We start from the raw sequence: 27,813 nt of genomic DNA, 5'->3' as shown, positions 1-27,813 counted from the left end.
GTAGTAGTTTGTCTTTGTCAACAGTGTGTGTGTGTGTGTGTGTGTGTGTGTAATAGGAGACTTCACTAATCACGTGTCCACAAGCCTTCCGACTTCCTTGTAGTTTTAATATTAAGCCCCGCCCCCTTTTCTTTAGAGCTTCCGCGTAACTAGTAACACTCAAAGCCCGTGAAGTCAGTCAGTAGTTCACCGTTTGTTGTTTGTCACTAGTTGGTTGTTTTTCTTTTCTCGCCCTAGATCGGTTATGAACGGGCTTTGTTGGTCTCCGTGTATTTGTACCTTCGATTTTAGAGAAAACAACAGGAGGTGGAATGAAAAACAGCAACGACGACAAACAACTAAAACGAACTGGTGTCTTTTCGCTGCATTTCGGTTGCCTTTGAACGCAGCGTGAAGCTTGTGCGTTAATTAATTAATTCGTTAATTAAAGCGCTATTTAATTACAAAGGCGCTAATTGATTAATTGATTGATTGGTTAATTAATTTGCGTTGTGATTTAAACGATCTCTAAGAGTATCATGGAGAGGAGCGGAGGCGAAGGGGAGGAGAAAAACAAGTTTGAATTCCAGGAGGACAACAGAACCGACTCCGGTATCGAATCGTTCAGGTCTTTAAACCGATCGATGATAGACGATCGATGCAGCACCACGAGTTCGGTACCGGATCATCACAGCATGAGAGAAGAGATTGACAAACTAAGCACGGATGAGCGCTTGGACTCGTCTTATGGCTCTTCATCGTTGACCTCAGAAAGTCTGACAGATCTTCTAAGTAAATGCAGCGTTTCTGGGACTCGACCCGAACCGGACCAGCACGTAGTGGATTACACCGAAGAGGAGGGAAACCTGTTAGCAACCATCACAGAAGATGGAGACACGTAGGTTTTTAATACACATTTACCCCGTGGTCTTAAATAGAGCTGTTATTTTGTAGAAAAAATACCTTGTATATTCTCTGTTGACTATATTAACCATATGGGTTTGGGAGGGTGGTGTAAAATGTACACTCAGACTTCACTTTAGTTTTCTTAAGCAGCACATTTACAGCATTTAGACACACTTATCCAGAGCCACTTACATTTTCTCCCCCTCATTTTATACAACTAAGCAATTGAGGGTTAGGGGCCTTGCTCAGGGGCCCAGGAGTGGCAGCCTGGTGGACGTAGGCACCTTAACCATTCGGCCAAAGCCAGGGCAAAAGGGACTGCCTGGAGGGGCAAAATCGACACAAACCCCTCAAAATGATTGGGTAATAATTTGTTTGTACGTTAACAGTTAAAATACAGAATATGTATATAGACAAAAAGAGATTCTTAGAGGTATAGGTATATAAAGAGATTCTTACTTCAAACCAGTTTTTAGTCATTCATTGAATGGGCTTTAAAATTAACTGCTAACTGAGAAGGCCATAGACCACACTTTCAGGTTACTAAACAGCTAAAGCATGCAGTCAGAAACCTCCAGTGCTTTTTGGTGCACTGTGCACTACGGAACCAGACGACAAGCAAAATGTGGGTCAGGAGTGTTAAAAGAGTGTTTAAATCTTCCCCGCCTGCTCACAACATCTGAGCATAATGGAGATGTTTACAGGGCTGTTGTATTCCAGGAGTATGATGCAGAAACACAGGTTTAAGCGAAGTCCTCTAAATCTCTCTCTGACTTCTTCAAAGAAATTTGACTTTTTCAGTCACTCAGTCTGGCTTGGTTGAATTGGGGAAAGAAATACTGGATCCACCCTGAACCTTTTCTCTAAAAACCTGGACACTTGGGTTCCTGAACCCTTTAACACCGCTGCATTACATGTACATAATTACATTATAGCCTCTCATGCTTTAACACCATGCATGGAAATAGGTATCTAGGACAGGTATTGGCATATCCTATTTTCAATTATTTGAAGCCTAAGTAGAATGAGAACCTGCAGCCACACCTGGTCTTTGTGAAGATTTGAACCCCCCCATTGTATGCCTTGTACAAGCAGTCGGCAATTATCTTAACAGATAATAGTCAGAGTTCACAATTGTATTGAGTTAATGTATTTTCTCTTTTGTTGAATAAAAGGAACAGACAGGTTTGTCTGGGAAAGTGGTGGAAGGCCGTTTACATTAAGTGCTGTTTCAGATGTCATGATCTCATTTAGGCTAATCATGGCTTGGCATGGCACAACTTTCAGCAGGGTGTGAGAAGTGGCCTGTGGGGGATTTTTTTTGTTGTGCTTTTTGTTGCTAAAAATTGCCCATTGCAACTTGTGTACGGTAGGCAGCTTTTGCAATCCTGAGATAATCACATGCATCTTTCTTATAACATGTTTTGGAATCATAAAAAGAGAAGCCAATTCCATCGAGTTGTTCACTGGATAAAATTGATGTACCATTTTTTTTAAACCATGACACATAGAAATATACAATTCTGTGATCATACCCACAAAAAAAATTGATGCATGTCTATTGTGCATTTCTATAAGGTTAGAGTTTAGTTGTATCGTAATAGATATGCTTTATTATTATATCCCTCCTCAATTGTACATCTGTTTTTGTTTCATGGTCTAGTGAAATGTCTGTACTGTTTCACACTCATGTGTTGATTACGTTGAAGTTCACTGAATCTAATATTGCAAGCAGTCTCTCTCACACACACACACACACACACACACACACACACGTCTAGAAACTCTGTCTCACATATCTGTGCGCATCTGCGCAAGAAAGCAGAAGTACACATTGGCAGCGGAATTTCCCCAGCGCTCTGCTGGAAACACGTTTTGATACCTCATTGCTGCAAAAAGAGCTTTTGTTTAAGGGTTTTGGAGGACTGGTGTATCAACATATGCACGCTTTTACTTGACCATAAAATTGTAGATTTTCTGAAAACATTTTAGCAACAGATTTGTGCAACACCGTATAGTAATTTTACTGTTGCACTAATATGTTGCTAAATTATAGAAAATCTTTCAAGGTGAAAATTAAATGTCATGAGCCTGAAACCTGATTTGGAGCACTGCCTGTCAGACATTTCGAGTTCTGCCATTCGAGTGACTGAAATTAGTCCTAAATTATACACAGGCAGTGAAGTAGGAGATCAGATGTAATATAATGCATCTTATCTGGCTTTTGTATGTATAAATAATAGGGCTGTGGTTCTGTCACTGTTCTCTGTACTCTTATAAACATAGCATTGCTACACTCAAGGTGAGACATGAACATTAGTTAATGTTCTTAAGATCATGCAGTAACCATGTCGAAAAGGCAGCACTACAGTCCCTCTCTTTGAGTTTTTTGGAAACTTGATTTCAGTCTTTCAGGTGTTGAAGGAGGAGTTAGTGAGGGTTCATGTATAACAAGGTCCACCTGCAGTCAGAAAAAACTTCTTTTATTTCTTTGCTACTCTGTCAAGAGGAAACATTCTGATTAATTCCCTTCACCTTTATTGATTGTTTGAAAGTTCATGAAATCCCCAATCGCTCTATCCAGGAGGTGTGATTTCTCACTTCTGGAAAGGACTTTCACTTCAGGACTGCTGGCAAAATACCTCTGAAAAATTTCTATGGTTCTTCCCAGTATTTATTATCTTTGTGAAAGTGAAATCATTTTTTCATTGATACATGATTCATTTGGCTTGTACCCTACTGAATTATGTTTGGGGGGTTTTTTTTAGAGCACCACTTCCTGTTTGATTCTGGATCTGTGGGATGGAACGACTGATAGAGACGAAAAAAGTCACCGTGTTAAGAGCTGGTATTTGTTAACAAACTGCCAAATATGATGATTGCATCATTATACCATGTATCATTATCATAAATCAGAGACATGTGGTTTTTGAAAAGGTTCATATTATTATATAAAATTTTCATATCAAGATTTAGTAACAGCACCTGCCTTTTACTGGCCTACTTTTAACAAAAAAACATTATTTCACTGATAGAGTATATGCATAAAGTGACATGATCACTCATATGCTATTTAGCAGAATTATTGGCACCCCTGTTAAAAGATTGCTCTGTAGCTCGATCCCACGTTTGAAATATGAGCGAGGCATAAATTGTAATGGAAGAAAGTTAGCAAAATAATGCAACACTTACTGTACTATTACACTTGTATTAGCACCCTAACATTCAGGAGATTTTGCAGCCACCCACAGCATTGCTTCATCTCACCCCATAGGTTTTTATTGGTGTATTGATCATGGGACTCGAATAGTCATGAGGAAAAGCTTGATTCTTATATCCACTGTTAAATGTTTTGATTTGGATGAGTGCTTTGGATTGCTATCCAGTACTTGATTGAGTCCATGGTGCCATGTATCCCAATATCACCATAACATAACTCGGACTCACCCATACCGGACATTAGGGATTAGTTGTTGGAGTCATGTGTACCCTCCAATTCTATTCGCAAAAAGCCCCTTGGGTTTTTTTTCCTCTCTCTTCCTCAAAAATCTCATCTCAGCACCCTACAAACTCCAGACCTTTATATTTGTGGATAGATTAAAGTGTTTTTTTTTCTTTTAGCACAGAAGAATAGTTTCCTGATAATAGTAGATTTATATACTTGGCGAAATCTTCAACAATGATTATTAGCCTAACTTGGATAAGAGCATTTTTTATTGAATCAGTCATTGTCTGATTCATAAAGTCAGCAGACCTTTAGCTTTCTTATTTGTTGTGTATTCTTGATGAATGGCTAAGGGGTTTTTTGGCCTATGTGTCACTTCACATGTCTACCTCAATGAAAGAGGAAGCATGCTTAGGATTGAGGTTTTTAAACACCACTTCATAAAGTAAAATGGAATTTGTAAAATGCTTCAAGGTTCCTTCCCACCTCCCAAAAATAAGCAAGTATGTGGACTGACGATGATAACGTGCCCTGTGTGTCTGTGCAAGTGTGCATGACATACATGTGGTGTACAGTGGTGCCCTGTGATTGAGTGGCATCCCATTTACAGTGTTTCCCTTCTTCATTTAGTGTTCGCTCGAATTCCACTGTGACCCTGACCATAATAGTGTACAGAGAGGGGGAGAGGGGGAGAGGGAGGGAGGGAGGGAGGGAGGGAGAGAGAGGTAATGCTTCAGTTACAGAATGTTCATTATAATTTTTAGGGGTGCTACAACTGAAATGTGGTTTTGGTAAACACATACAAACACATTCACACACACTCGCACACACACTCCTTTAAAAGCACCTCTTAAATGAAAATGCAGCTCAAGGGGCTTCTTAATGAGTCATGTGTTTGTGGTTGTGAACTGTTTCTTGTGCTCTTTAACTCCTTTATCATAGTGTTGGTTTCCTCTTTTGCATTCTGAATGGGGGCAGATAATTTTCACCTGAACTTGTGGTTCTAATTCAACTACTTTGCTAAAACCTGTTCTAATTTTAAAAGTCTGGTTTTCCAAGAACCAGATATAACCCGCGCTAAGCCGAGTGCCTTGATCTGACTTTGTGTAGAAAACTTCCAGTGTTGCGCAACTCCTGAACCGCTCGCATGGGTGTGAAGAATTTCTTAGTATTATTTATTTACTCGTTCTTTTTCTGCGTCACCGATTGCAAAACACTTTCCAATGTTGGTGTGTGGTCTTCTCATTCATATGAGGAATGGAGAAGAGAAAATGAACAGGTTTAATTATACATAATTTAACCCAGAGCCATTTTGTTCTTTTTTTTTTCTTTCTTTCTTTTTCTTTCTTTCTTTCTTTCTTTCTTTCTAGATATCTTCATTTGGCTATAATCCATGAGTTGGAATCATTCACCCACCAGCTCATTAATCTGTTCCCTAAAGAGGTCCTGGACATCCAGAATAATCTCTATCAGGTAACACTTCCTGCATCCACATGCTCTTTCATGGGATTTGACATTTTGGTCTCCTACATTTGCCTTCAGTGACACGGCGAACCAATATGAAACAATAGGTCGTACTTTTCAGGAATTTTAGTGGTTATGGCATTTTTGTTGTAAGGGAAACTCCACCTTAAGCTAGAAACATGTCATCAGTCTCAGGGGTTTCACACATTTCCATAATTTATTCAAAAATACTACTTATATCATAGTTTCCATTCCAGAGATTTTTTACACTTTAATTTCCCTCCACAGTGAACTTTTCCCCCAAAGTTGAGTACATTTTGTGAAAGAGGATCTAAAATGTGTGCTATGGGTTGCAGTGATTTAATATGACCTTCTGTAACACACATACCCCAAAAGCTCATCTTTTTAAAAACTGATTAGCATTAACACAGATTAATTTTATCACAATATTTATATCTGAGTTTCTGAATTAATAATGGGGACACGAGGAGGCGTTCATTATCATCTGAGTTATTTGAGAGGGAGCATAGATGTTGCTGTGAAATTTCAGTGGAGTGAGATCTGCTGAATGTGGGGAGGTACAGTGAATATGAATACTAGCTCATAGGGGTGTTATTTTTCCGACTTTATTATTGTCCATCATTCTCTTTTGTCATTTCTGTGTGTCTGTCGGTCTGTGTGTGTTTTTGGAGAGTTGCAGGATGACTCAAAACAAATGACCTAAAAATAAAAAATGAATGGGTGTACAGTAATGGATGTAAAGCCCACATATGTGGAGTGAAGGTATTTAGGTAGGCATTTTAATGATTCTTGGACTTATGAGGAATAGTTTATTATTATCATCTGAGTTATTTGAGAGGGAGCATAGATGTTGCTGTGAAATTTCAGAGAAGAGTGAAATGGGGGAAGGTACAGTGAATGTGAATTCTAGCTCATAGGGGTGTTTATTTTTCCGACTTTTTTATTATTGTCCATCATTCTCTTTGTCTTGTCAGAGTTTGTGTCAGTCAGAGTGTGTGTGTCTGTTAGTTAGGTTGTGTACAGTGGTCCTTAGCCAAAATTAGATCAGCAATGCCATGTTGTTCTGTACATTTTGACACAACGCGAGTGGTTTACACAGAAGAGTGACATCCAAATGAGATGTCATCCAAAACAAATGACATCCTTCAGAGAAAGGATATTGACAAATAAAAATTAATGGGTGTTCAAAATTAGATGTAAAGCCCACTTATGTGGAGTAAAGGCATTTAGGTAGGCATTTTAATGATTCGTGGACTTGTGTATTTCATTCTAATAATTTTATCCCATATTTTTTTTTTGTCTGAAATGCACTGACTGATTCACTCTGTCTCCAGTGTATCAGACATCATGTATCTAGACTGCTCTATTATATTTTGTGTAAGAAGAACCTTGTTTGTTTGGCATGCTGTATCTGTAACCGTTTAAGAATCCTGGACGGCCACTGCGGTGTCTCAAAAAGAAGAGAATTAAGTGTGAAGCAAATCTGTTGAAGTCAGCACTTAATCATGTGACTAATGGAAGGAAATGTAGTAGTGCACAAAGCTTACCGAAATCCACGTAATCGACTCGGGGCTTTGGTCGGATTAGTCAGTAACACCTCAGCATGACAAGTGCACACTCTTAAACTGAGTAAGATGTGTAGTGCTGCTCTCTTTCTGCTGAGGTCTGTTCACTTTAGTTCATACTGTGTTGCTGTTTTCAGTACCGTGGATGAGTTATTATGGTACACTAGTGGTTTACAAGTGGTACTTTTATTTTTTTATATATATGATGGAGAGAGAGAGGATATATGTATCTCATAATTCTCGTATCATACAATATTGTAAAAGAGTGAAACTTGTTAACAAATATAAAAAAAAACTTTCTTTACATGTTTAAAAGATACACGTGACACCAGTTTATTGTAGAACTTTTATCAGCCTGTGGCTCTTAAATATTTAAAAAATTACATTATTGTAGATTGTAATTTTGTATTGGTGTTGTGCCATTTTTGAAAAATGTACATGTAAATTTATATAAATAATATAAATTCTAACACTAATTTGTAAAGTTGTTGAACTGATTTTCTCTGTTTTTTGTCTGTTTTTCTTACTCAGGCCCCGCTGCACCTGGCCGTCTACCTGGACCAGGTCCCTGTGGTGAAGGCCCTGGTGGTGAAGGGAGCATGTCTAGAGTTTCAGGACCAGGATGGAAACACGCCGCTCCATGTGGCCTGTGAGCACGGCAGATTCGAGTGTGCTAATGAGATGATTCGTCAGGCTTCAGCCTCCATGCTCACATCAGTGTTCAAGAGACAGAACTGGAGAGGTAATACTACAGAGGACTGCCTTTAATAAATATCCATGAAATTCTCTAGAAACCATTTCATCACCTGTGATTTTTTTTTTTTTTTTTTTAGACCTAGTAGTGACTAGCCTAGAGCATCCCTGGATAGCTTGTGCAATAGCTTTTCTGTGCAATATAGTGTCCCAACAAAGAGACAAATCTAATCATTAGGATCCTGTGGCAAGGAAGTCAACCGCAATCATTCTCACGAATAGAGAAGTATGTTTGTTGTGAGTGATGACACTTCTGGTCTGATTAATGGGTGGTTGTTGTCGGGAAGAAGGCACAGCATCACTGCCCATACTAAGCTGACTGAACCATACACCAAACATGTCTATAAGAAGGAACAAGATTTGTTGTTTGGCAACCAGATGTTATTATTTATGGCCAAATCATTGCTTAGAACGAATATTACTCTTAATATATTAAATAGTTCTTATCATATCAATTTTGTTGTACTTTTTGTCATAGTGATTTTATCACTTTTAGATATGACGCAGAGAGGAATGCCTAAAACACCCGTACCCATGATAAAATCACTGAAACTTACACCCTCCTTTTTTTCTTTTTTTTTTTTTCTTTTTTTTTTTTTTTTTTAAAGCTTAATTTTTTTTTTTTTACAAATTTTGCATTCCACTTCTACCTAAAGACTAGAGCTCGTCGTTCTCCCATACACAGTGCGTTAAACATCCTCTACCTTTCAGTTTCAATTTAATTGCGTTCAATTCTATTACTATAGTGCTAGCAGCATTTCTGTTCCTGTTTGTACCCTTTATAACACACAATCCAATGTCTCAATAATATCCACTCCTCAGTAATCCTATAGAGGGCTGTTTTAAACTTCACAGAACAACAGATGATCTTCACTTAGTGATCGTACACCTACAAAGCGATCTATGAATTCGGTGTACAGGCTTAACTGATGTTCGTATGTGCATGCGCATGTGGCTCATTCATTCACGTCCTAAGCAGCATAAAAGCAGAATATTGAGATCCTTATGTAAAGGTTTTTTTTAATGCTGTCTCATTCAGGTTTGCTTTACAAGTTTTCTGTGTATCAGCACAACTTGCACTGGAAGAAAAGACATTAAGAACAGTACATTAAGTGCTGAGTGAAAATCTGTTTGTCTTTAGTGTTCACAGCAATAATGGAACAGGGAAGTCTGTGAAAAGGGTGGAATAAACATCCTCATTAACGTTGCAGTTTTAACTGTGTTCTTTTGTTTATAAGGTGATCACTACCAGTCATACCAGTCATTTTGTATTTATGAAGTTGTTGATTTATAACAGCGGCTATGACTTTTTCTGGCAATAATTGAAATAACAGCTTTAGGTTAAGACGCTTCTTTCCATAGTAACAGTGCAGACCTTCCATGTGATCTTAGCTGAATAATAAATAGATTTTATGAAAATGTGATGTGTAGGACAGGCTTACAGGGAGGCTTACAAGTTTTCTATGAGGACATGTTTACGTAACATTAATGAAAAGGGTGTCAGACTTTTGTAACGTTTCTGCCACAGGGAAGTTTTCAGGACAAAGGAGTTTCTGCTTTCCAGTTTCTGTAACACGACAAGCTGTTTTTCTTATTAACGTCAAGACTTTGGGCGGGTGGGGGGTGGGACAACCTGCTTTATAGCTGTTGTAACGTACAAGACAATAGGGACTAATTTATGGACATTCTATACAAATTACACTTAATGGCTGATAGTATATTATTGTTCTTTGATTAATGAAAAGAATATAAGGTATGCTGTAATAAACAGTGGGGCAGGTAGTAATGGTCAGGTGGATTCAAACCACCCTGCCATGTTGGATATAAAATGATTGTGTGGTTTTAATCTGAGCTTAGATTGCTAGTCCCTTATACTTTTGGAGAATTTTATTTGTTTATTTTAATTAAACATCCCAACGTTGCACCTGACCGTGACACAAGTCAGTAGTGCTCCACCACCTGTGTGTGTGTAGTATAATATTTAGGACATTAGATCCATTCTTCTCTCTTCTATAACGGTTTAATCACCCAGTTATATGGCATCAGAATGAAATATGAAATGAAACAGAAGTATATATTATTTTATTATTTTATATATATTATATATTTTTTTTTTATTTTTTTTTAAAATCCAGGTCTGACTTGCCTCCATCTTGCCACACTGCACAAACATCACCGAATCATGAAACTGCTGGTGAAGAAAGGTGTGGACCTGAACCTCCAGGTGAGGAGTGAGGGGAAAACTTTTATCCCCTGGAATGTTGGTTAAAAATGACAGAGCTTTCCCGAAGATGCAATATCTGTTTTTGTCTCATTGCTAGATGTCTGACATCTCATGCCAGTGTCATTAGTTTCGTTACATACAAGTGCAGTGTCGGTTCATAGGAAGAATAAGAACGTAGAAATTGCTTTTCTTTATTTTGTAGTCCACCCAAGTTTTTAGATCTACAAATATTAAAGTCTTGTTATAACTCTTATACTGTATAAACACATCACAAGCTGTAATCCTGCTTCCTGACGCTTTTTTGTCCCCTTTGCTGACCCTGCCACTTGTCCTCCCTCAGGAGGGAACAAGTGGGAAAACAGCATTGCACATGGCTGTGGAACTGCATGATGTGGATGCAGTGACTCTGCTGCTAACCAAAGGTGCCAACGTAGATGCTGCTATGCTAAACGGTTGTACAGCACTCCACCTGGCAGTCGGGCGTCAAGACACCACCATCACCGGCCACTTGTGCCGGGCAGGAGCTGACAAAATGATTCGTAACATTGAGGACGAGACCGCATTAGACCTCGCCGACGGCAACGACAATGTAAGGAATTATTCATTTATACACTGACCCAGCAAACCGCCCTAAAGCAACAAGTCCAGCCTTTCTAGGCACAGATAAAGCATTCTACTTGATATGTATCTAATATTTGTGCTAAATAATTTGCATCCATGTATAAGTGAAGCAGCATTCTAAGCATTGAAAGGACCCAAATCTTGAGATTTCAGCCTGGTGGCCAGCACATTGAGATCATTGAATCAATATAATTTCTAACTAAGAATGATTTTCACTTCCTCTTACCAGAGCTGCTAAGTCACATGATCTATAACGGCCATGCTCATAAACAGCCAGCTGAACCTTTTCTGTAATGCAAATCAAAAACATAACTAGTTCTGATTTGTGTTGAACTCTTCCTCCGAATTCTGAGCGTTCGCTTTTTCAGAACAGCTCAGTGGCACTACATGAACAACCTTAATTCCGTGAAGTGCTCTAGTTTTATAAGAATTAGTCATTAGAATATAATATCTGCTCATTTCTCACTGTCCCCTTTAAATCCCTAATGAACCTAAATCACTACTTGCATTCAGAATAATGCTGAATGATGCCACATGAAGCAAATTATGGTGCTTTTACAGATTAATGTCTGTAGGAATTTTGGGTCTTCCCCTAACAGTGGAAAGTAAACGGGGTAATACTTAAAAGCTTCACTCACATCAATCCGAAGGCTGATTAATTAAGACTATTGTAGGTAGATTATATCAAATAGTGATGTATCATTGAGGAGCGAAGGCATAATTTTTACTTGAAGCACATGTGTTTTATCATATGCTAGCAATCATGTAAATGAAATGCCAGATTTATCTGGTCATCAAACTTATAAAACCAGACCCCTGAAATGGAAAAAAATCAGTCCAAAGGTAGGGAAAAAAGTTTTTTTTTTTTTTTTTTTAATTTTTATATATATATAATATATATGTGTGTGTACGTGTGTGTGTGTATGCATGTGTGTGTGTGTGTGTATATATATAATGTATATGTGTGTATGTATGTATATGTATATATATATATATGTGTGTGTATGTATGTATGTATGTATGTATATATATGTATGTATGTGTGTATATATATATATATATATATATATATGTATATATATATATATATATATATATATGTATATGTATATATATGTATATGTATATGTGTGTGTGTGTGTGTATATATACGTGTGTGTATATCTCACAGACAAAAATGATTTAATACTAAAACATCCAGTGAACCTTGACTGCAATCAGATTTGTTCATGTGCCACTTGGTTGAATATCAGTCACCATGTTTCATTTTCACATAAAAACAATTTAGTACTATGTCTGAACCGTTTTTTTTTTTTTGCCTTTTAGATACTTTCAGTACTGCCATTTGATGACATCCAGATCATGGGAAGAACTGTCGGCTTGAATTTCTGAGTGTGGAAATATGTGTGTTCAGCGTCCCTGCTGTCTGAGAACTCTGGGGACTTCAGTTATTAAAATTCAGTTGGTTTAACTTTTTACAGCCTTGTCTATTCTCAGTGGAGATGTACTGAGAATGTTAATTTATACACAGGTTTGGATGAAGTGTTCATTTTTCAAGTCTACTCCAAATGAATCTGCATGATAATCAGATTATTCTTTTATATTTTTGAGCATTGTCTCTTTTCTCGTGGTTTCTTCTTAACCATTTAATATCGCACATAATAATGTTTAGAAATCCTAGCTGGAACTTTTTAAATACCTCATAATACAATGGATACAGAAATAACTGTTAGGTTATGAAAATCAAATACAGCACTTAGTAGGTAGATAAGATATAAATAGCACAATCAGGGTTTAGAGCACCACTCGTCTTTTCTGGTTTGGTGGAACACCTGTTTGTGTTCAAAACTGACTTCATGCAACAATTTTGTTAAATATGTTTTAAATTTTCCTTTAACTTTGTTAAATGCTTTCATTTCTCTTGCATACAGAACTCCTTGAAGTGTGAACTATTGTGTGGTTACACCTTACTTTATTTTGAATTCCGTGTAAAAGACAGTATTTTTGTTCAAGTTGAATTTCACTGGCTGCAAATCTTTCACATGTGGTGGATTTAATAATTTATTAAACAGCTACTTCTGACGCATATTAGAGCTACAGAAGGCTCCCCCACTAGCCATCAGCTAAGATTACGAGCTTCAAGCTTCATGTCGCAAACAAATGATGGTTTCACAGTTTCTCATAAATATCATTCAATAAACAATTTGTAAACATAAAAGGAATAATTGGGTATTTGCTGTATTAACACGAATACATTTTGTTTTTTGCTCTTTAGCAATATTAGCTACCTAGTGCAAAACCAAAAAGTGTTAGTCAGTGTTTTTGTTGTTTCAGCCAAGAGTTTTTTGCTCAAGGTTCTGTGGCAGTCCTGGCATTCAGTTCCTAGTGGAAACCTTTGCAAATAGTTTTGCACCACTGCTGTAAAGTGTGCTTTGTACTTTTTAGACTGATTTAGTGTAGATCAGTGTAGATGCCTTATGAATGCATGTTTGAATGATGTTCAGTGATCAATCCTAAATACAAGATCCATCAAACCCATCGCTGTCAAATATATAATACATAGTTTAATAGTTACCATGTAAATATATTCTGTAACATTTTATTCAAGTTTGAGGTAATCTGGAGAAGATTCCAACATCTAGGAAGTTTGAGAAGCTGTGTGTTATTTAGGTGTGTGTGTTTGTTTTTCTCAGAATGTGCTCCTGTTATTATAGTGTATTGTTTCCTTACAAACAGTTTTTCGAGAACCGGTATTTCTAGCAAATTCACAATAATTAACCAGGATGCAGTTCGTGGATTTTTTTTTCAATGGTTTTAACCAAGGATTTTAAATGCACATACAATACTCTTATAAACTCTTCTTTTTAATGCCATTAAATCCACACTTGCAAGATGTACAGTTAGAATTTTATACATTAGTCTTAAAACAAGACAGGATTATTTTGTATTAAAGGTACATTGGCTGAAGTCACTTTGTAAGTTTGTTGTATCTCAAATCAAGTGATTATTGTTACAAATTTTTTTTTTTTACCTTCAAAAGAAAATACATTTTAAAGGTTCAATAAATGTTTAAGGTATGGCAAAGGTTTTTGGGGTTGTGTTTTATTTTCCCCTTTAGAAGTCTAGTGTTTTTTTTTGTTGTTTTTTTTTCATAACATCTTTGTAAAAGAAAAAAGCCAAATTTCTATGAAAATAAAGACTGTTACCAATCAAAATAAAGAGAATTAAAGACTGGAACTATCCTGCATCTTTTTAATATTTGTGTGTTTCTACTTTTTTTTTAAACAAATCCTTACTATTTTATTCTGTCAGACATGACATCTATATTTAGGAATGTCTGTGTTCCTTATATTGTTGTGATACACAAGGATCTAAGACCTAGTCCTCAACCGTGCAGGATTCAACTTTATGGTAAAATTAGCAAACAGTATTCAATTGAATACAAGAAATTGTCATTCTTTCTTATCAGGGAAAGAGATCACGTCACTCCTGACTTGAAATAAACTTCATTGACTTTTGAAAGAATATTAAAATGCACTTAACTCCCATTTTCTTATTTGTCTTTATTTTAGCTTTTTTATACCTGCTATCGATATCTCTGCTTTAGTTGCTTTGTCAAAAAAAAATTGTGAACCTTTTATTATTAAAAGTGCCATATAAATAAAAATATCATCCTGAAAGTGGAAGGTAGTCTGTGTTTATCATCCTAATTTCCATATACCTTGCTGGGTAGCAAACAGCAGCATGAAAAGGAAGAAGGTCACGAGGAACTTTGGACAAGAAAATTTCCTGTTTGTATAGCAAGATAAAATCTCAGGTGTCACATGAATGAGATGCACAGACAAGTGAATGATTTGTTCTGGAGGGAATTCCCACTACTTGTTTTCTACATTTTGTGATTTACATAATTTTGTTTTACATGAAAATCCCATGGCTATGATAAAATACTAAAAATATTATTGTAAAACTAGCTTTTGACTAGATGATTCTCAATTATGTTACTAAGACAAATGGTGGGTCGGTTTTATTTATATATTTGTTTATTTGTTATTTCATGGCTGCCAACTTTTGAGTTCAGCTTAGAGTGATATTTGGGGGCGGGGCATTTGTTATGGGGGGGCTTATGGAGGGGCGTGGCTTGGTGTAGAAAAAAATACAAACACAAAATCCTTGCATTAGCAGAAGTGTATTAAGTATATACTGATTGTCAAAGTATTTGGTATATGTACAGAATTTCTTGGGAGATATACATTACATGACTTAAGTAAAGTTGGCCGCATATTCACAGATTGGAGTTTCCCGAGTCAATAACTCCTGAGCTAAACTATGTTATTACACAAATAACACCTCTTTTCTATCGTAGTAATGTAGAGAGGCAGCTACAACCCAATTTTCCTCAAAATCTGCTTTCCTCGTTGGTGGACAAAATACACAAGTCTCTATGTGCAGACGACTTAGAGACAGATTCCGAGGGACCATCTGCAAAGTGCAAAACCCGAAAAGCGAAAACTAAAAACAGTCAATAACTTCACTGTAATACACTGTACTGTCACCAGCTCACACATCACTGATGTGCCACTGTACTGTCACCACTGATACTACAACTTACTTGGCGGAAATGTCTTTTGTTAATTTTTGTTTAAAAATTGTTACATTTTTTATGATTTTTCATAATAATAAAAATAAGTTATTGACTCGGGAAACTCCAATCTGTGAATATGCGGCCAACTTTAGTCTAAACTGGACCGAGACACGGAGCGCCCTGTAACACACTGACCTGCCTGCGTTCACAATTCACACGGTGCAGATGGGAGGGAGAACGGCTGACTACACAGTTTATGGGAATAAATTGTGTATTTCCCTCACAATTGTCACAAAAACTCACTACACTGTCTGTGTGGTCTCTCTGCGCGTTGCTTTGCGAGATCATGCGGCGCGATTTGTTTTCCTTACGGCTGCACGAGTCTGCGTGAATTATTGGGGTGTGGCGTGAGAGCGTGAGTTTTGGGTCAATTGCGTGAGAGTTGGCAGCCATGGTTATTTTCATGGTCTTGTCATTTCCGGTTTTGTGTTGCAAAACAAACACCGAGTTGCGCATTTTATCACAATAAAAAAAAAAAATTTTGCCATAAAAACTTGTTGGAGAAACCGTAACCAGTTTTAATGTCATGTATATTTGCATTTGTCAGTCTTGGTGTAGGTAAAAAAAAAAAAAAAAAAATATAAAATATGCTTTGTTTCAACACCGGAAACGACTGTTACCTGGGAAACGTGCTAACGTAAGCTAGCGATATCGGTTTCCTTAATAATTTAAACGTATTATTTATCAAATTATGTAATATGTTGTTGTTTGTTTGTTTGTTTGTTTGTTTTGAAACTTAAAATCACTTTTAACATACGGTTGTTTCTGAAATTTTATTATAAAAAAAAAGAAAATCCGACATAACAGTTCCTGATGTCCATTGCGCATGCGCACGCGCACGGAGACGTAGTAGTGACACCAGCAGCTCATCACTGTCGGCTCTGTGTAGAAAAAGAGCCGTGTCAGTCAGTTACAGTTAACCGACTAGTTCAAACTTTCTTTTCGGGGTATAAGGCAAACTGAATTTTTTAACATTTATTTTAGACGGTTATTTGAGTAACGGCTCTAACGTCTAATGTTTTAACTGTTCATGTGAAGAGGCTGTGTGAGAGTTTTTCTGGGGGGTTTAACGCTAGCTACACAGCTAGCTAGCTTAGCAAAACTTTTTTGTAAAAAATGCCACCTTTACATTGCAGGTAAGAGCTGAATATGTTTGTCTGTTTATATTACAGCGCTTAAACTATGCTAGTGTATAATAACAAGAGTGCTATTTACAACAGAGTGTTTATTGTCATTCTTATTTTGCTTTGTAGCCTGTTAGCTCACTGTGTTTGGGCAGATTTCCAAATGTGTCCCATAATCAGAGTAGTGGTTTACTCTAGTATAAAGTCCCCAGGATTATGCAGGGAATGTGATTGGGCTGTTGACATTACGATAAAATAAATACCAGGACAGACTGAACTGGTAAGATGACACATATATGAGTGGATATTGTATGTATCTAATGTGATGTGAGAAACTGGAGCAGATAAATATAATACTGCACAGATATAGGCATCTTAAACAGTTATTATAATACAATAATAATGACTATATCCAATATCATGTGTCTCATTAGGTAATGTTAACATTTGTAACTTGCTTGCATGACTTACAAATGGCCAGAATTTGAATTGAAATAACAGCTTGTGGTGTGTGTGTGTTTTTAAAGATTATTTACTCAATTATTACTTATTCACACCTTTAACTTTACAGGTAGGGCATCAAGAACAGTAACAAACTTGTTCTGTCAAGCTAACCAGCTGTTAACGGAGAATTATGTGGGAGAATTAAACAGACTTGTATAATAACATGTCCGTTCTGACCCCTTGAACTGCACATATAGATGTGCAGCTGAATTATTAATACTTTAATTAATTAGTTTAAATCTGATATGTCATTAGAATTCGATGTGTAGTCAGACAGGAGATTCATACTTTGTCATATCTACGTGGTTAATGTCTGATTTTGTAGAGGTAGTTATGAGGTTACATATTAAGGGTTATTTTCCTTTGTTGTTTCGTTCACTCACAAACACACCCATTATAAACTGTTTATGAGCTCAAGCTGTTGTTACACCACGCTGTGATGCATAGTTTGAGGAAGGGTTAAACATTGTTTGCTTAAGGTGTTTTAAAATTTAATGACCATAAGTCCTGGAAAGTGTCCATAAACATAGTCACAATCTCAAACCCAAATATAATCCAACACACACAGTGTTTACAGAGAATACATAGTCACTGGTAAAATGTTTGGTCACTTTAATTTGAGAATGTGTGTCACCTTATACTAGATTTGCTCCAAACTGTAATGTTTCTTGAAATGTTATTTCCATTATTTGCATTAAGACACGATACCCACTGAACCTGAGATGACGTATGCTATGTAGTTTCCTGTTTAGTACCTGAATTTTTCTAGGAGGGCTTTTCAAATATCTGTCCTAATCCTTTGGCCACAGTTATATTGTAAAAAGTTATCCTTCTTCTATAGTCATTTAAATGAACTCAAAAAAATTTACAGGAATATTAAATTCCAGTGACCTATGTAATTTCTGGATTTGGACCCTATTGAGAATAAAATGTGTGAATTTAAGCAAGCGATGTACATTTCAAACTGAAATTCTAAAGACTTTTGAAATAGTTTGTATGGAGGTGATTCCGAGTTGGGTGATTGGGTGATTCAATGGGTCCAAAAAAAAAACATTATTTACTTGCTTGCTTTGTTATTTAAATGAAAATATTGAATTTATTTAAAATTGTTTTTAAATGTAGAACTACATCTAAATGTACTGTAGATGTGACATTTGATGAACACTTTTCTCAAAGGTTTCACTTCATGCACATTGATCCATTAATGCGTTTCCATGTGTAATCAGTAACATGAATTTAAATGCATTCTCCATGTCTAGTGGTTTTCGTTATAAAAAAAATGACATGCTAGGTTAGTGTGAAGTCCTTACTGAGCTCGCAAGGTGCTGAGTTTCCTCTCCTGCTGCCGTGGCCTTAGAGTTTAGATTCGTTCACAAAGACGCTCTGTTTGGCTTTAAAGGAGGCCCACACCAAGAATGTGAAATTCTCCAACACACACTCTCGCTCTCTCTCCCTCTCTCACACACACACACACACTTTTATACTATCAGACCCTTTATTACAATTCTTCATCCTTTATTATGAGATTCATGTTTTAAAAAAAAAAAGAACATTACAATAAGATTTGCCTTTTTGTGAAGGACACGTAATATTCCCTAGAGCCCTCAGAATACAGCTGTACTTTTGCTGCTTTCAATCTAGGACAGTACTCTCATAGGCAAATGGGGTTGGGTATCAAAAGAAATTTTCCGGTTCCGATTCCATGTCCAGTTCTGCCTTACGATTCCCGGTTCTGATTCCGATTCCATAATAAAAGAAATGTGAAAAATAATGCACAATACTTAAACAATTCCATTTGTGTTTATTAATCACTCTTTAAATATTTTAAACAGAGCATTTCAATTCATAACAATTTAAATTTAAATAAATCCAACATCAAATTTAACATCCAGAATTACAACTTAGCAAAACAGTTAGCAATTTTTCTGAAGAAAAATTAACGTCTGCTTTCTCTGGGAGAAGACGAGACCTTTCCTGGCTTATTGTATCTCCATTTGTGGAGAAAACCCTCTCAGTGGGGGTAGATTTGCTTCATTGTTGTAGCTTTGGAAATTAATCCACACTTTAGACCTTTTTTTAGACATGTTTAACACAAAGCATACCTCAGCACAGCAGCGCGAGTGACTGATTTCTGTGGTAAGCTGCGTTAATTTGGTTGTGTGACTGTAAACAGTGTAAAAAATGAATATACATGAGGTAAGACATGGCTATTTAAAGTGACCGCTCCCAGCGATTTGGCCGTCATCGCATCGGAACCGCGTTTGGAACCGAAACTTAAAAATTCTGCACGGTTCCGGTTCCTGTTAAAAAACCCTATATATATATATATATATATATATAATTTTCCGGTTCCAGTTCTGCCTTACAATTCCCGGATTCCAGGATATCTATCCTGCTTGTCCCAAAGTAGCAATAAATGATGAGGCATTAATATGGGCGGGCTCCGCCCTGACGACCATCTATAACCGCCGGGACAGGCAGGACCTGGTCGGCGGGGTTATTACAGGGCCGGGGGAAACGGAGCGTGCCGCCCCCAGGGTGGGGTCTTTCACGGGCCGGTCTATATTAATGCCTCATCATTTATTGCTACTGTGGGACAAGCAGGATATAGATATCCTGGCTTTTTTAAGCAGTGTTTGCTTTTTTTGTGTTTATACAATCACTAAATCCTTATGGACTTATGTAAAACAAATATTTTCCATAGGTCTGCTAATGTCAGCATTGTAACCATTCTGTATATGAGCAGACTTGTATGTTTGTATACTTGCTTCATGTAGTTATCCAGTCAACTAATTGTGGCAGCAGTGCACTGTATAAATTCATGTAGATGTACATCAAGAGTCACCTGTGTTGTTTTTTTTTTTTGTTTGTTTGTTTTTTCCAGTCTTCAGATGTCTAATGTTTGTGAGCCTGTTATTACTGTATCCTCAGATTCCCACCATTGCCTAACAGGAGTGGAACCAGATATGTTTTTCTTCTTTTATAGCACATCTACCTTAAGGATTTATGTGTTCTTAGATGTGTTTCTGCTAACCATCATTGTAAAGAGTGATTATACACTACATTGATATAATGCCGTGTGCCAATGCATACAGCGGGCCCCAGAAAGCATTTAATATTAGACATCACTTTAAGAGCATCTAAGAATCTGGGTTTATTTTAGGAGCGTATTTTGAACCCTGATGCAGGGATCAGGTTTTGAAATAAGATGGAAAGTCTACTGAAAGAAGCAGTTGTGTAGTTGAATGTTGCCTTTATGGACCTTGAGTGTGAAGTGTCCACCAATGGCTAAGAAAGTAAACATGAGCCTGAACCACTCTGCGTTTGTGTGTTTGCAGTCTGTGTTCTGTTCTGCTGCTGTGTCTCTTTATGCCTGTGGCGGCTGACATTGGGGAAACTCTGATCCAGGGAAGCTGGAAGGATTTGTGGCTGTTCCGTTTTTCCCTCAACATCCTGGCATATGGCACCATTATTGTCCCAGGATATCTCCTGATTCGCTACATCAAGAGGATTAATTACCTTGAGACAGGTGTGCTTGGTAATTTCTCCTTTTAATAATATTTAGGGGGAGGTGAAGTCAAAAATATGTTTTAGGGATTAGAGGTCACAGCTGCCTTAATTGTTTCTTGCTTGTAGTGCATGATGTTGAACTAATGTACTTCAATATTTGTCTTTTATCTTGGTCATCACGGTTCCTAAAGGCTTATCATTTTGTGCTATCTTGCAGGCCGAGGGATCTGTTATCCTGTTATAAAAGCATGTGTGTTTGGCAGTGACTCTAAACCGTCGTCGTTGGACGATGTATCTGAGGCAACCAGAACCGAGTCCACTTCATCTACACGGCAAGCCATCAAACTTATTTTCTGTGCAGCAGGACTCCAGGTAAGCATGAGACAGTACCTGATAGCTTTGCGTGGGACATTTAAATGTAATCTGTATATGAGCATGCTGTACGTGTTATATATGCATGTAAATTGTGAAAACATATTTTTTTTCTACAATCTGCCTACAGTTCAACTAATCCTAAGCTGTTTCATCAAAGAAATATTAAATAAGTGTTATGTAAAACAGAACGATTTAGTTAAATGGCTGGAGATGTTTACAAGCTGCACATGAAAAGTCACACTTAAATTGCAGTTTATATCAGACTTTAAAGGCACACCTTATACAACTTATCAGATCTTAACAAAGTGCAAACATGCTGCACAGCGTTTATCAGTTAACAAATAGAGGACTAAAATCAAGTTAATGATGAGAATTAGTTTATTTAGTCTGTAGTGTATATAATGTATATTTTATTGGTATCGCAGTGCTCGTACTTGACGTGGGGCGTGCTGCAAGAGCGAGTGATGACACGTTCCTATGGAGCCAATGAAGATGGGGAAAACGGCGAGAAATTCACGGACTCTCAGTTCCTGGTGTTCATGAACCGCATCCTGGCCCTTACCGTGGCTGGGCTCTGCTGCCTATTGTTTAAACAGCCCAGGCACATGGCACCCATGTACAAGTACTCGTTTGCCTCCATTTCCAACATCCTGAGCAGCTGGTGTCAGTATGAAGCCCTTAAATACATCAGCTTCCCTACACAGGTGATGCATAGTAAATATATAAGTGACTTCTGCCCAGTGGCAGCTAACCATACCATAGTGACCATATCATATTAACAGCCCCCAGTGGCAAGTATTTATTGATAAATCTGTGGCAAATTATCGATAGTTTTAAATATTGTGCTTTGAAATTATTGTAGCATAGATGGCAAAGAATACTTATGCCACAATTGCAAATAAGTGGTAAAGATGAGAAATTTTGCACCAACATTTTTGCACAGTTTAAATGATCTTTAATGGCTGTACAATAAACAGTATACAGTGAGCTAATCAGACAAAAATATATGCTTTGGGTTAGTGCACTACATTAGATTTAAAAATGCCATTCTAACTTTGTTATGAAGCTGTTTGCTTCAGTAGCTACAATAGTTTCAGTTAATGTTCAAAGAAGGGGCCAAATGGGCTGGTTTCAGAGATTTTACAAACTACTGCTCTCAGATCGCAAATCATTTTAAGACTTTACGTTGGGCTACAAATGAGGGGCCACAAATACAAAGTTGAAAATTGGTAAAATGTCTAATAGCCTGGTGAATCTTGATATTTATTCTGTCTGAGGCAGTTAGTGTGGTCATAATTAAGTTTTTTTACCTGCATATTAATGCACCATGATGCAAAGATCATTGTCTTAAACTGGTTCCATAAACATGACACACAATGCCTGAGGTCTTCTACTGTTATTACCTCCCTGTTAAAATGTTTGTGTGTTGTGTGGTCTAAGATGTTTTTCTGCTCATCGTGGTTGTAAAGAGTGATTGAGTTGAAACCAGTTCTGAGTTCAAATTGGTCTGATGACCTTTCTAGTGACTTTGGGATGTGGTGGAACAGATTTGCAGCATGAATGCACTGACACTGACAGCATGAATGCATTTGCAGCACTGACAGTTCTGAAGCTGTTACATAATGCAATGTAATTCAAAGTAATATTTCCAGCAGCTTGTTGAAATCATGTCACCACTGTGGAATCCACGTTATATGCAAATTACCATGACTGTTATTAAGGGAACATAAATACGTCTGCTCAGACTTATCCTTTCATTGATTCTGTGGCACGAAGACAAACCAGCTAAACTAAACTGGCCTAATGTGGCTTAAAGAGGCACATTTTTAATAAAAGGCAGTAATATGCACCCTTTAGCATTTTAAATGCTGGATCTTTAAACCATTAAGCCACACAAGTTTTTTATAGGGGTTTTAAGGGTTAAGGTTTATTTCATGTCTCATACCAAGAACCTAAACCTGTGTGCACATAGGTTGCAGCACATAGGACTAACCCTATGTGCTGCAAAAGGATTTCCTTCTTTCTTTTTTTTTAATGTGAACTCTTTAAGAAGTGCCCAGATTCCTATCCATAGATATTCAAGAGCATTTCTTATCTTCACCTAGGGACTTGGACACACCTTTTATTGTTAACAGATAAATTATTGATCCCAAGTTGTCTGATTTTCTTTTTAAATATTATTTGTCTAATTTAGCTTACTAGCTTAGACGATGGTTCATGGCTACAAAATGTGAAGTCAGGAAGACAATTGCAGGGTGTATGTGCCTATTATCTATAAGCTGTTATATAATGCATTGTAATTCAGGGGAATATTTCCAGCAGCTTGTTGAAACCATGCCAACACTGTGGAATCCGCAAAGTTCTATGCAAATTACTATGACTTATGAATAGAAATACGTCTGCTCAGAATTAACCTTTCATTGATTCTGTGGCACGAAGACAAACTAGCTAAACTAAACTGGCCTAATGTGGCTTAAAGAGGCACATTTTTAATAAAAGGCAGTAATATGCACCCAGATCATTCAGATCTACAGCTTTTCTACAATTAAAATTATAGTGACTGATAAACTAAACTTTCAACTGTAATTATCACATTTCAAATGTTACTCAAAATGTTGACATATTTAAGAAAAAAATGCTGAACTTGGATCTTTAAACCATTAAGCCACAATAAGTATATAGTATCTATAAAGTATCTGTATCTATATAGTTATAAAGCAGTGTTTTAATGTACAGTATATTAACATTGTTATTAAAATCAGCTCTCTTTCTAATGTTTTCAGGTGTTAGCCAAAGCCTCTAAAGTCATCCCTGTGATGCTGATGGGCAAGCTTGTGTCACAAAAAAAATATGAATACTGGGAATATTTTACAGCTGTGTTAATCTCAGTGGGTGTGAGTATGTTCCTTTTGTCAAGCTCCAGCAGTACCAAACACGCAACCATCACAACTTTCTCTGGCATCATCATCCTGGCCGGGTACATCATGTTCGACAGCTTCACTTCAAACTGGCAGGATGAGCTTTTCCGCCACAAAATGTCCTCGGTACAGATGATGTTCGGTGTGAACCTGTTCTCTTGCCTCCTGACGGTGGGCTCACTGTTAGAAACGGGTGCTCTTTTTGACTCACTGGCATTCATGACCCGCCATGGCGAGTTTGCAGCTCATGCGGCTCTGCTCTCGCTCTGCTCTGCTTTTGGCCAGCTCTTCATTTTCTATACTATCGCACAGTTCGGTGCTGCCATCTTCACCATCATTATGACACTGCGCCAGGCCATCGCTATCCTGCTCTCCTGCCTCCTCTATGGCCATGCCATCTCAGCAACGGGAATCTTTGGGGTGGCCGTGGTGTTCTTTGCACTCTTTCTACGCGTCTATGCACGCAGTCGAGTGAAAAAGAGCAACAAGAGAGCACCACAGGCACCATTACAGAAGGTGTAGATGAAGGACGGTGATAACACAACCACGTTATTTGTGGTTTTGCTTCCTCTATTTCTTGTGTGTGTGTCTGGGTGTGTTTCACAAAGCTTTGTTTCTACTCTGTATATGAAAAAAGGTACTGAAAGAGGAGGCTTTTTTTTTTTTTTTTTCCCCCAAAAAAGGGATTATGACATTTCTGTCTAAAATATGGAGGGATAGTTACATACTTTGTGTCATGTGTTGGAAGTGTGTTTGCTGTGGGTTCTGTTTTTGCTGAGCCAGTATTTGGTCTGAGCTTGTTTTCTTGGGTGCGTGCTAGGATTTATCTGTATGTCTTTATTACTGATTAAGTGTGTATTTTTGGATTCAAACTGCACGAGTCAAAAATTATTTTTAACCTCTTAGATTTAAGTCTTAAAACACAAAAAATGACTATTGTTTAAACTGTTTATTTATTGTGCGATTATACCCCATTCCATTTCTTTTCTTTTAGCTAGTGTTGAGTTTGTGATGATCCTTATTGAGCTTTGCTTAAAAAGCTGTTTTTAAATAGAAAATCCCACCTGAAAATGTGACCATTACATCCAGCATTTTGATGGACTTTCACCTAAATTTTACCATGACACCACTTCCTGCTTTTAAATATTGTCTAAATATATTTAAATCCACCTGTGATTTTTTCCGGAGGGTCTGTTTTGTAGTATTTTCTATCCTTAAATAAGATAGGAGCAATGCTGAGACTTTATCAGCAACAGACCGTGAGTGCCTACTGTATTATAAACAAGATTTCTTTCTGTAATTCAAACTTTTTGCAGATAGTAACAGGAGATCTGTAACCGCATCATTATTTAATCTGACCAGAACCTGAAATGAACATTGGGCATGTGCTGATCATTAGTTTTGCCATGTTCTACAGCACATACATACACAACTATTGATATTCCAAATCACATTGTCCCAGCATAACAACCACTGTCAAGGAGACTAGAATTGGCTATCTTCTTATCCACAATGAGATGATGCATTAAAACACTGCTCAGTCAGAGCAAACATTAGGTAAGGCATGTCTGATATATTTTATATTGATTCACTGATCATTTTCTAATAAACAAAAAGGCCCTACTGGCTGCTGAGAAGATACATCTGATAAGACCTCGGATACAGATTTGTTCAAACAAAAATCTACATGTTTAATTATACACATTCACTACAAGGAGCACAGCTGTATAACAATGCCAAAAAGGAGTAGACAGAAATCTATGACCAAAGTGTAGACTCTTCTGATATTATGTGCTGATGCTAATTATTATTACGCTTTTGTTAAAGGATAACCTGCTGTTATATGAAAGATAAATATCAGCACATGGCTAATGTAACTTGTTAGAAACACTGCATTGTTATTGTTTTTTACACACACACCCCCCAGAGACAGAGAGAGATGGAGAACTATAAAGCTAGTAATTCTTCTTGACATCCCAGTGTGTATGTTTGCACATGATTTGATGAAATGATCTTATTGTTAAAATGTTTTCTCAGATGAAATTCTGCTGTCCTGTTTGTGCACCGTGTACTTTAATGATGCTGGCATACTTACAAATGGGTGTCCAAGACAACCACATTTCATATTCCACAGCTGGGATAATGATTTTTCAAGTTTACAATTTGTCGAATTTGTTTTCAAGTTAAGAGGATCCAAAGAAGCTAGTAGTCTCTTCATATGTATTTGGACCTGTCCCTTCAAAATGTTAGAGACAATTGACTGTAACTGTATACACACATTCATAGTTTAAACATCCTCCTCTCATTATGAAGCTTCTGGCAATAATATTTAAAGTAAACATGGCTGCCATTTCAAGTCCTTACTTACACCTGGTTAGAAATAGCTAATCTATGTAGGGAAACCTACGTCTTCCACTGCAGGTTTTACTAATGATGTGTATCTGGGGAGACAAAATCCTGTCAAGTGTGTAAAAACGTAATACCTGCAAAGACATCAGTTCAGAATTTGTAACTGTAAAATGATTACAATCCAAGTTCACACATTTAAGCTCTCATTAATGTATTTACATAAAAAAAAAAAAAAAAAAAAAAAATCTTTTTTTTCCCCCCCCCCTTCCCCACATGTTTACTAATGATATGAGTGATGTACTATATGTATTTTCTCAGATTTTGGGAAGTAAACAATCCCTATAAACTATCCGTTTCAGTAATGCGTTTATTTTATTCTTGATTTTGTTTTAATAATTCATGAAATCAAAAAAAAATCAGTCTTAAGCATAGAACATGATTATTCAATCCTTAAGCAACACTAATTAATGTAAAGAGATGCTAATGAAGGTGTAGTGTTTAAGCTGTGCATCAAGGTCTTTAGCATACATGAAGAAGCACCAGCTAGACAATACAGTGGCCATAATTTCCACCTTATTTTGAAAAGAGAGAAGACCATTTGATTTGTTTTATCATCATCCTTAGCTTGTGGTAATAGGAATAATCATTACAGTAAATAAGGTGTGTTGCTACAGAATTAACGATAAGCCACATAGCCAGATAAATACTTGGGTATCTGCAGATGTAGCCCTGGTTTGATTGAAAGGTGAAGGTTGTTATAGATGCTTTACTTGAAGTTGTAATGTATGCTTAAACACTCCTTTTTTTTTTTTTTTTTTTTTTAGAAGAGGGGTGTGGAGTGAAGGTGTGGGGCGAACGGTTATTTCAACTACACAAAGCAGTTTTTGATTTTTCCTGCTTGATACCATGATGTACTTTGTTTAAATGTATAAATATATATGGCCTATACCAGCTTGTAAGTCGTCAGACAGGAATGTTCACGTTTCTTTCTTTTGCATGTGACATTTGATCAAACATTTTACTGGGCTTTTTACTAGTAAATTATTTGCTCACATGATCAGATTTTCTTTGATAGCTTCATATGCTGCTATGCAAATTAGAAAGAAAATGGGTTTAAAACATATTTTTATAGAAAAATAACCAAACACTACCTTAAAAAATGGTATTGTATTTGTTTATGATTTACATGTCTGTAAGGCTTCTCTACCGGAAAGACACTTGTGTTAAAAGAGTACTTATGTATTTACTGATGAGTTGAAATCCCCCCATATTTTTTTTTCAATAATTCATGTGGAGATCATGTGAAATAAGGAATAAGGAATGCAATCTAACTAATGTATTCTTTTTGTACTTTTTTAAGGATGTATTAATTATATGTTGGGCAGATTAAATTAATTTGAATACTTGAAAAAA

General features: G+C 36.9%; 2 protein-coding genes across 2 annotated transcripts; both read left to right on the top strand.

Annotated features, from left to right (window-relative positions):
* The first annotated feature begins 138 nt into the window (after nt 1–138).
* On the top strand, nt 139–14,178 carry nfkbie (nuclear factor of kappa light polypeptide gene enhancer in B-cells inhibitor, epsilon). The gene is made up of 6 exons (XM_060866320.1): nt 139–877; nt 5,701–5,803; nt 7,912–8,122; nt 10,269–10,357; nt 10,698–10,946; nt 12,305–14,178. Exons 1-6 carry the CDS (start codon nt 519–521, stop codon nt 12,368–12,370), a joined length of 1,077 nt encoding a protein of 358 aa, XP_060722303.1. The 5' UTR covers nt 139–518; the 3' UTR covers nt 12,371–14,178.
* Nucleotides 14,179–16,475: 2,297 nt separating this feature from the next.
* On the top strand, nt 16,476–27,813 carry slc35b2 (solute carrier family 35 member B2). Its single transcript, XM_060866319.1, has 5 exons — nt 16,476–16,756; nt 20,587–20,777; nt 20,976–21,130; nt 21,559–21,837; nt 23,917–27,813. Exons 1-5 carry the CDS (start codon nt 16,737–16,739, stop codon nt 24,571–24,573), a joined length of 1,302 nt encoding a protein of 433 aa, XP_060722302.1. The 5' UTR covers nt 16,476–16,736; the 3' UTR covers nt 24,574–27,813.

Source organism: Tachysurus vachellii, chromosome 3, assembly GCF_030014155.1.
Source record: "Tachysurus vachellii isolate PV-2020 chromosome 3, HZAU_Pvac_v1, whole genome shotgun sequence".
Taxonomy (NCBI): Eukaryota; Metazoa; Chordata; class Actinopteri; order Siluriformes; family Bagridae; genus Tachysurus; species Tachysurus vachellii.
The sequence above is the reverse complement of the archived record's forward strand: the minus strand, read 5'-3'. Positions and strand labels throughout refer to the sequence as shown.

Coding starts and splice junctions, on each gene's coding strand:
- nfkbie (XM_060866320.1), top strand. CDS start 519: ATGGAGAGGAGCGGAGGCGAAGGGGAGGAGAAAAACAAGTTTGAATTC. Junction 5,804..7,911: donor TCCAGAATAATCTCTATCAG/GTAACACTTCCT, acceptor TTTCTTACTCAG/GCCCCGCTGCACCTGGCCGT. Junction 10,947..12,304: donor TCGCCGACGGCAACGACAAT/GTAAGGAATTAT, acceptor TTTGCCTTTTAG/ATACTTTCAGTACTGCCATT.
- slc35b2 (XM_060866319.1), top strand. CDS start 16,737: ATGCCACCTTTACATTGCAG. Junction 16,757..20,586: donor ATGCCACCTTTACATTGCAG/GTAAGAGCTGAA, acceptor GTGTGTTTGCAG/TCTGTGTTCTGTTCTGCTGC. Junction 21,131..21,558: donor TCTGTGCAGCAGGACTCCAG/GTAAGCATGAGA, acceptor TTGGTATCGCAG/TGCTCGTACTTGACGTGGGG.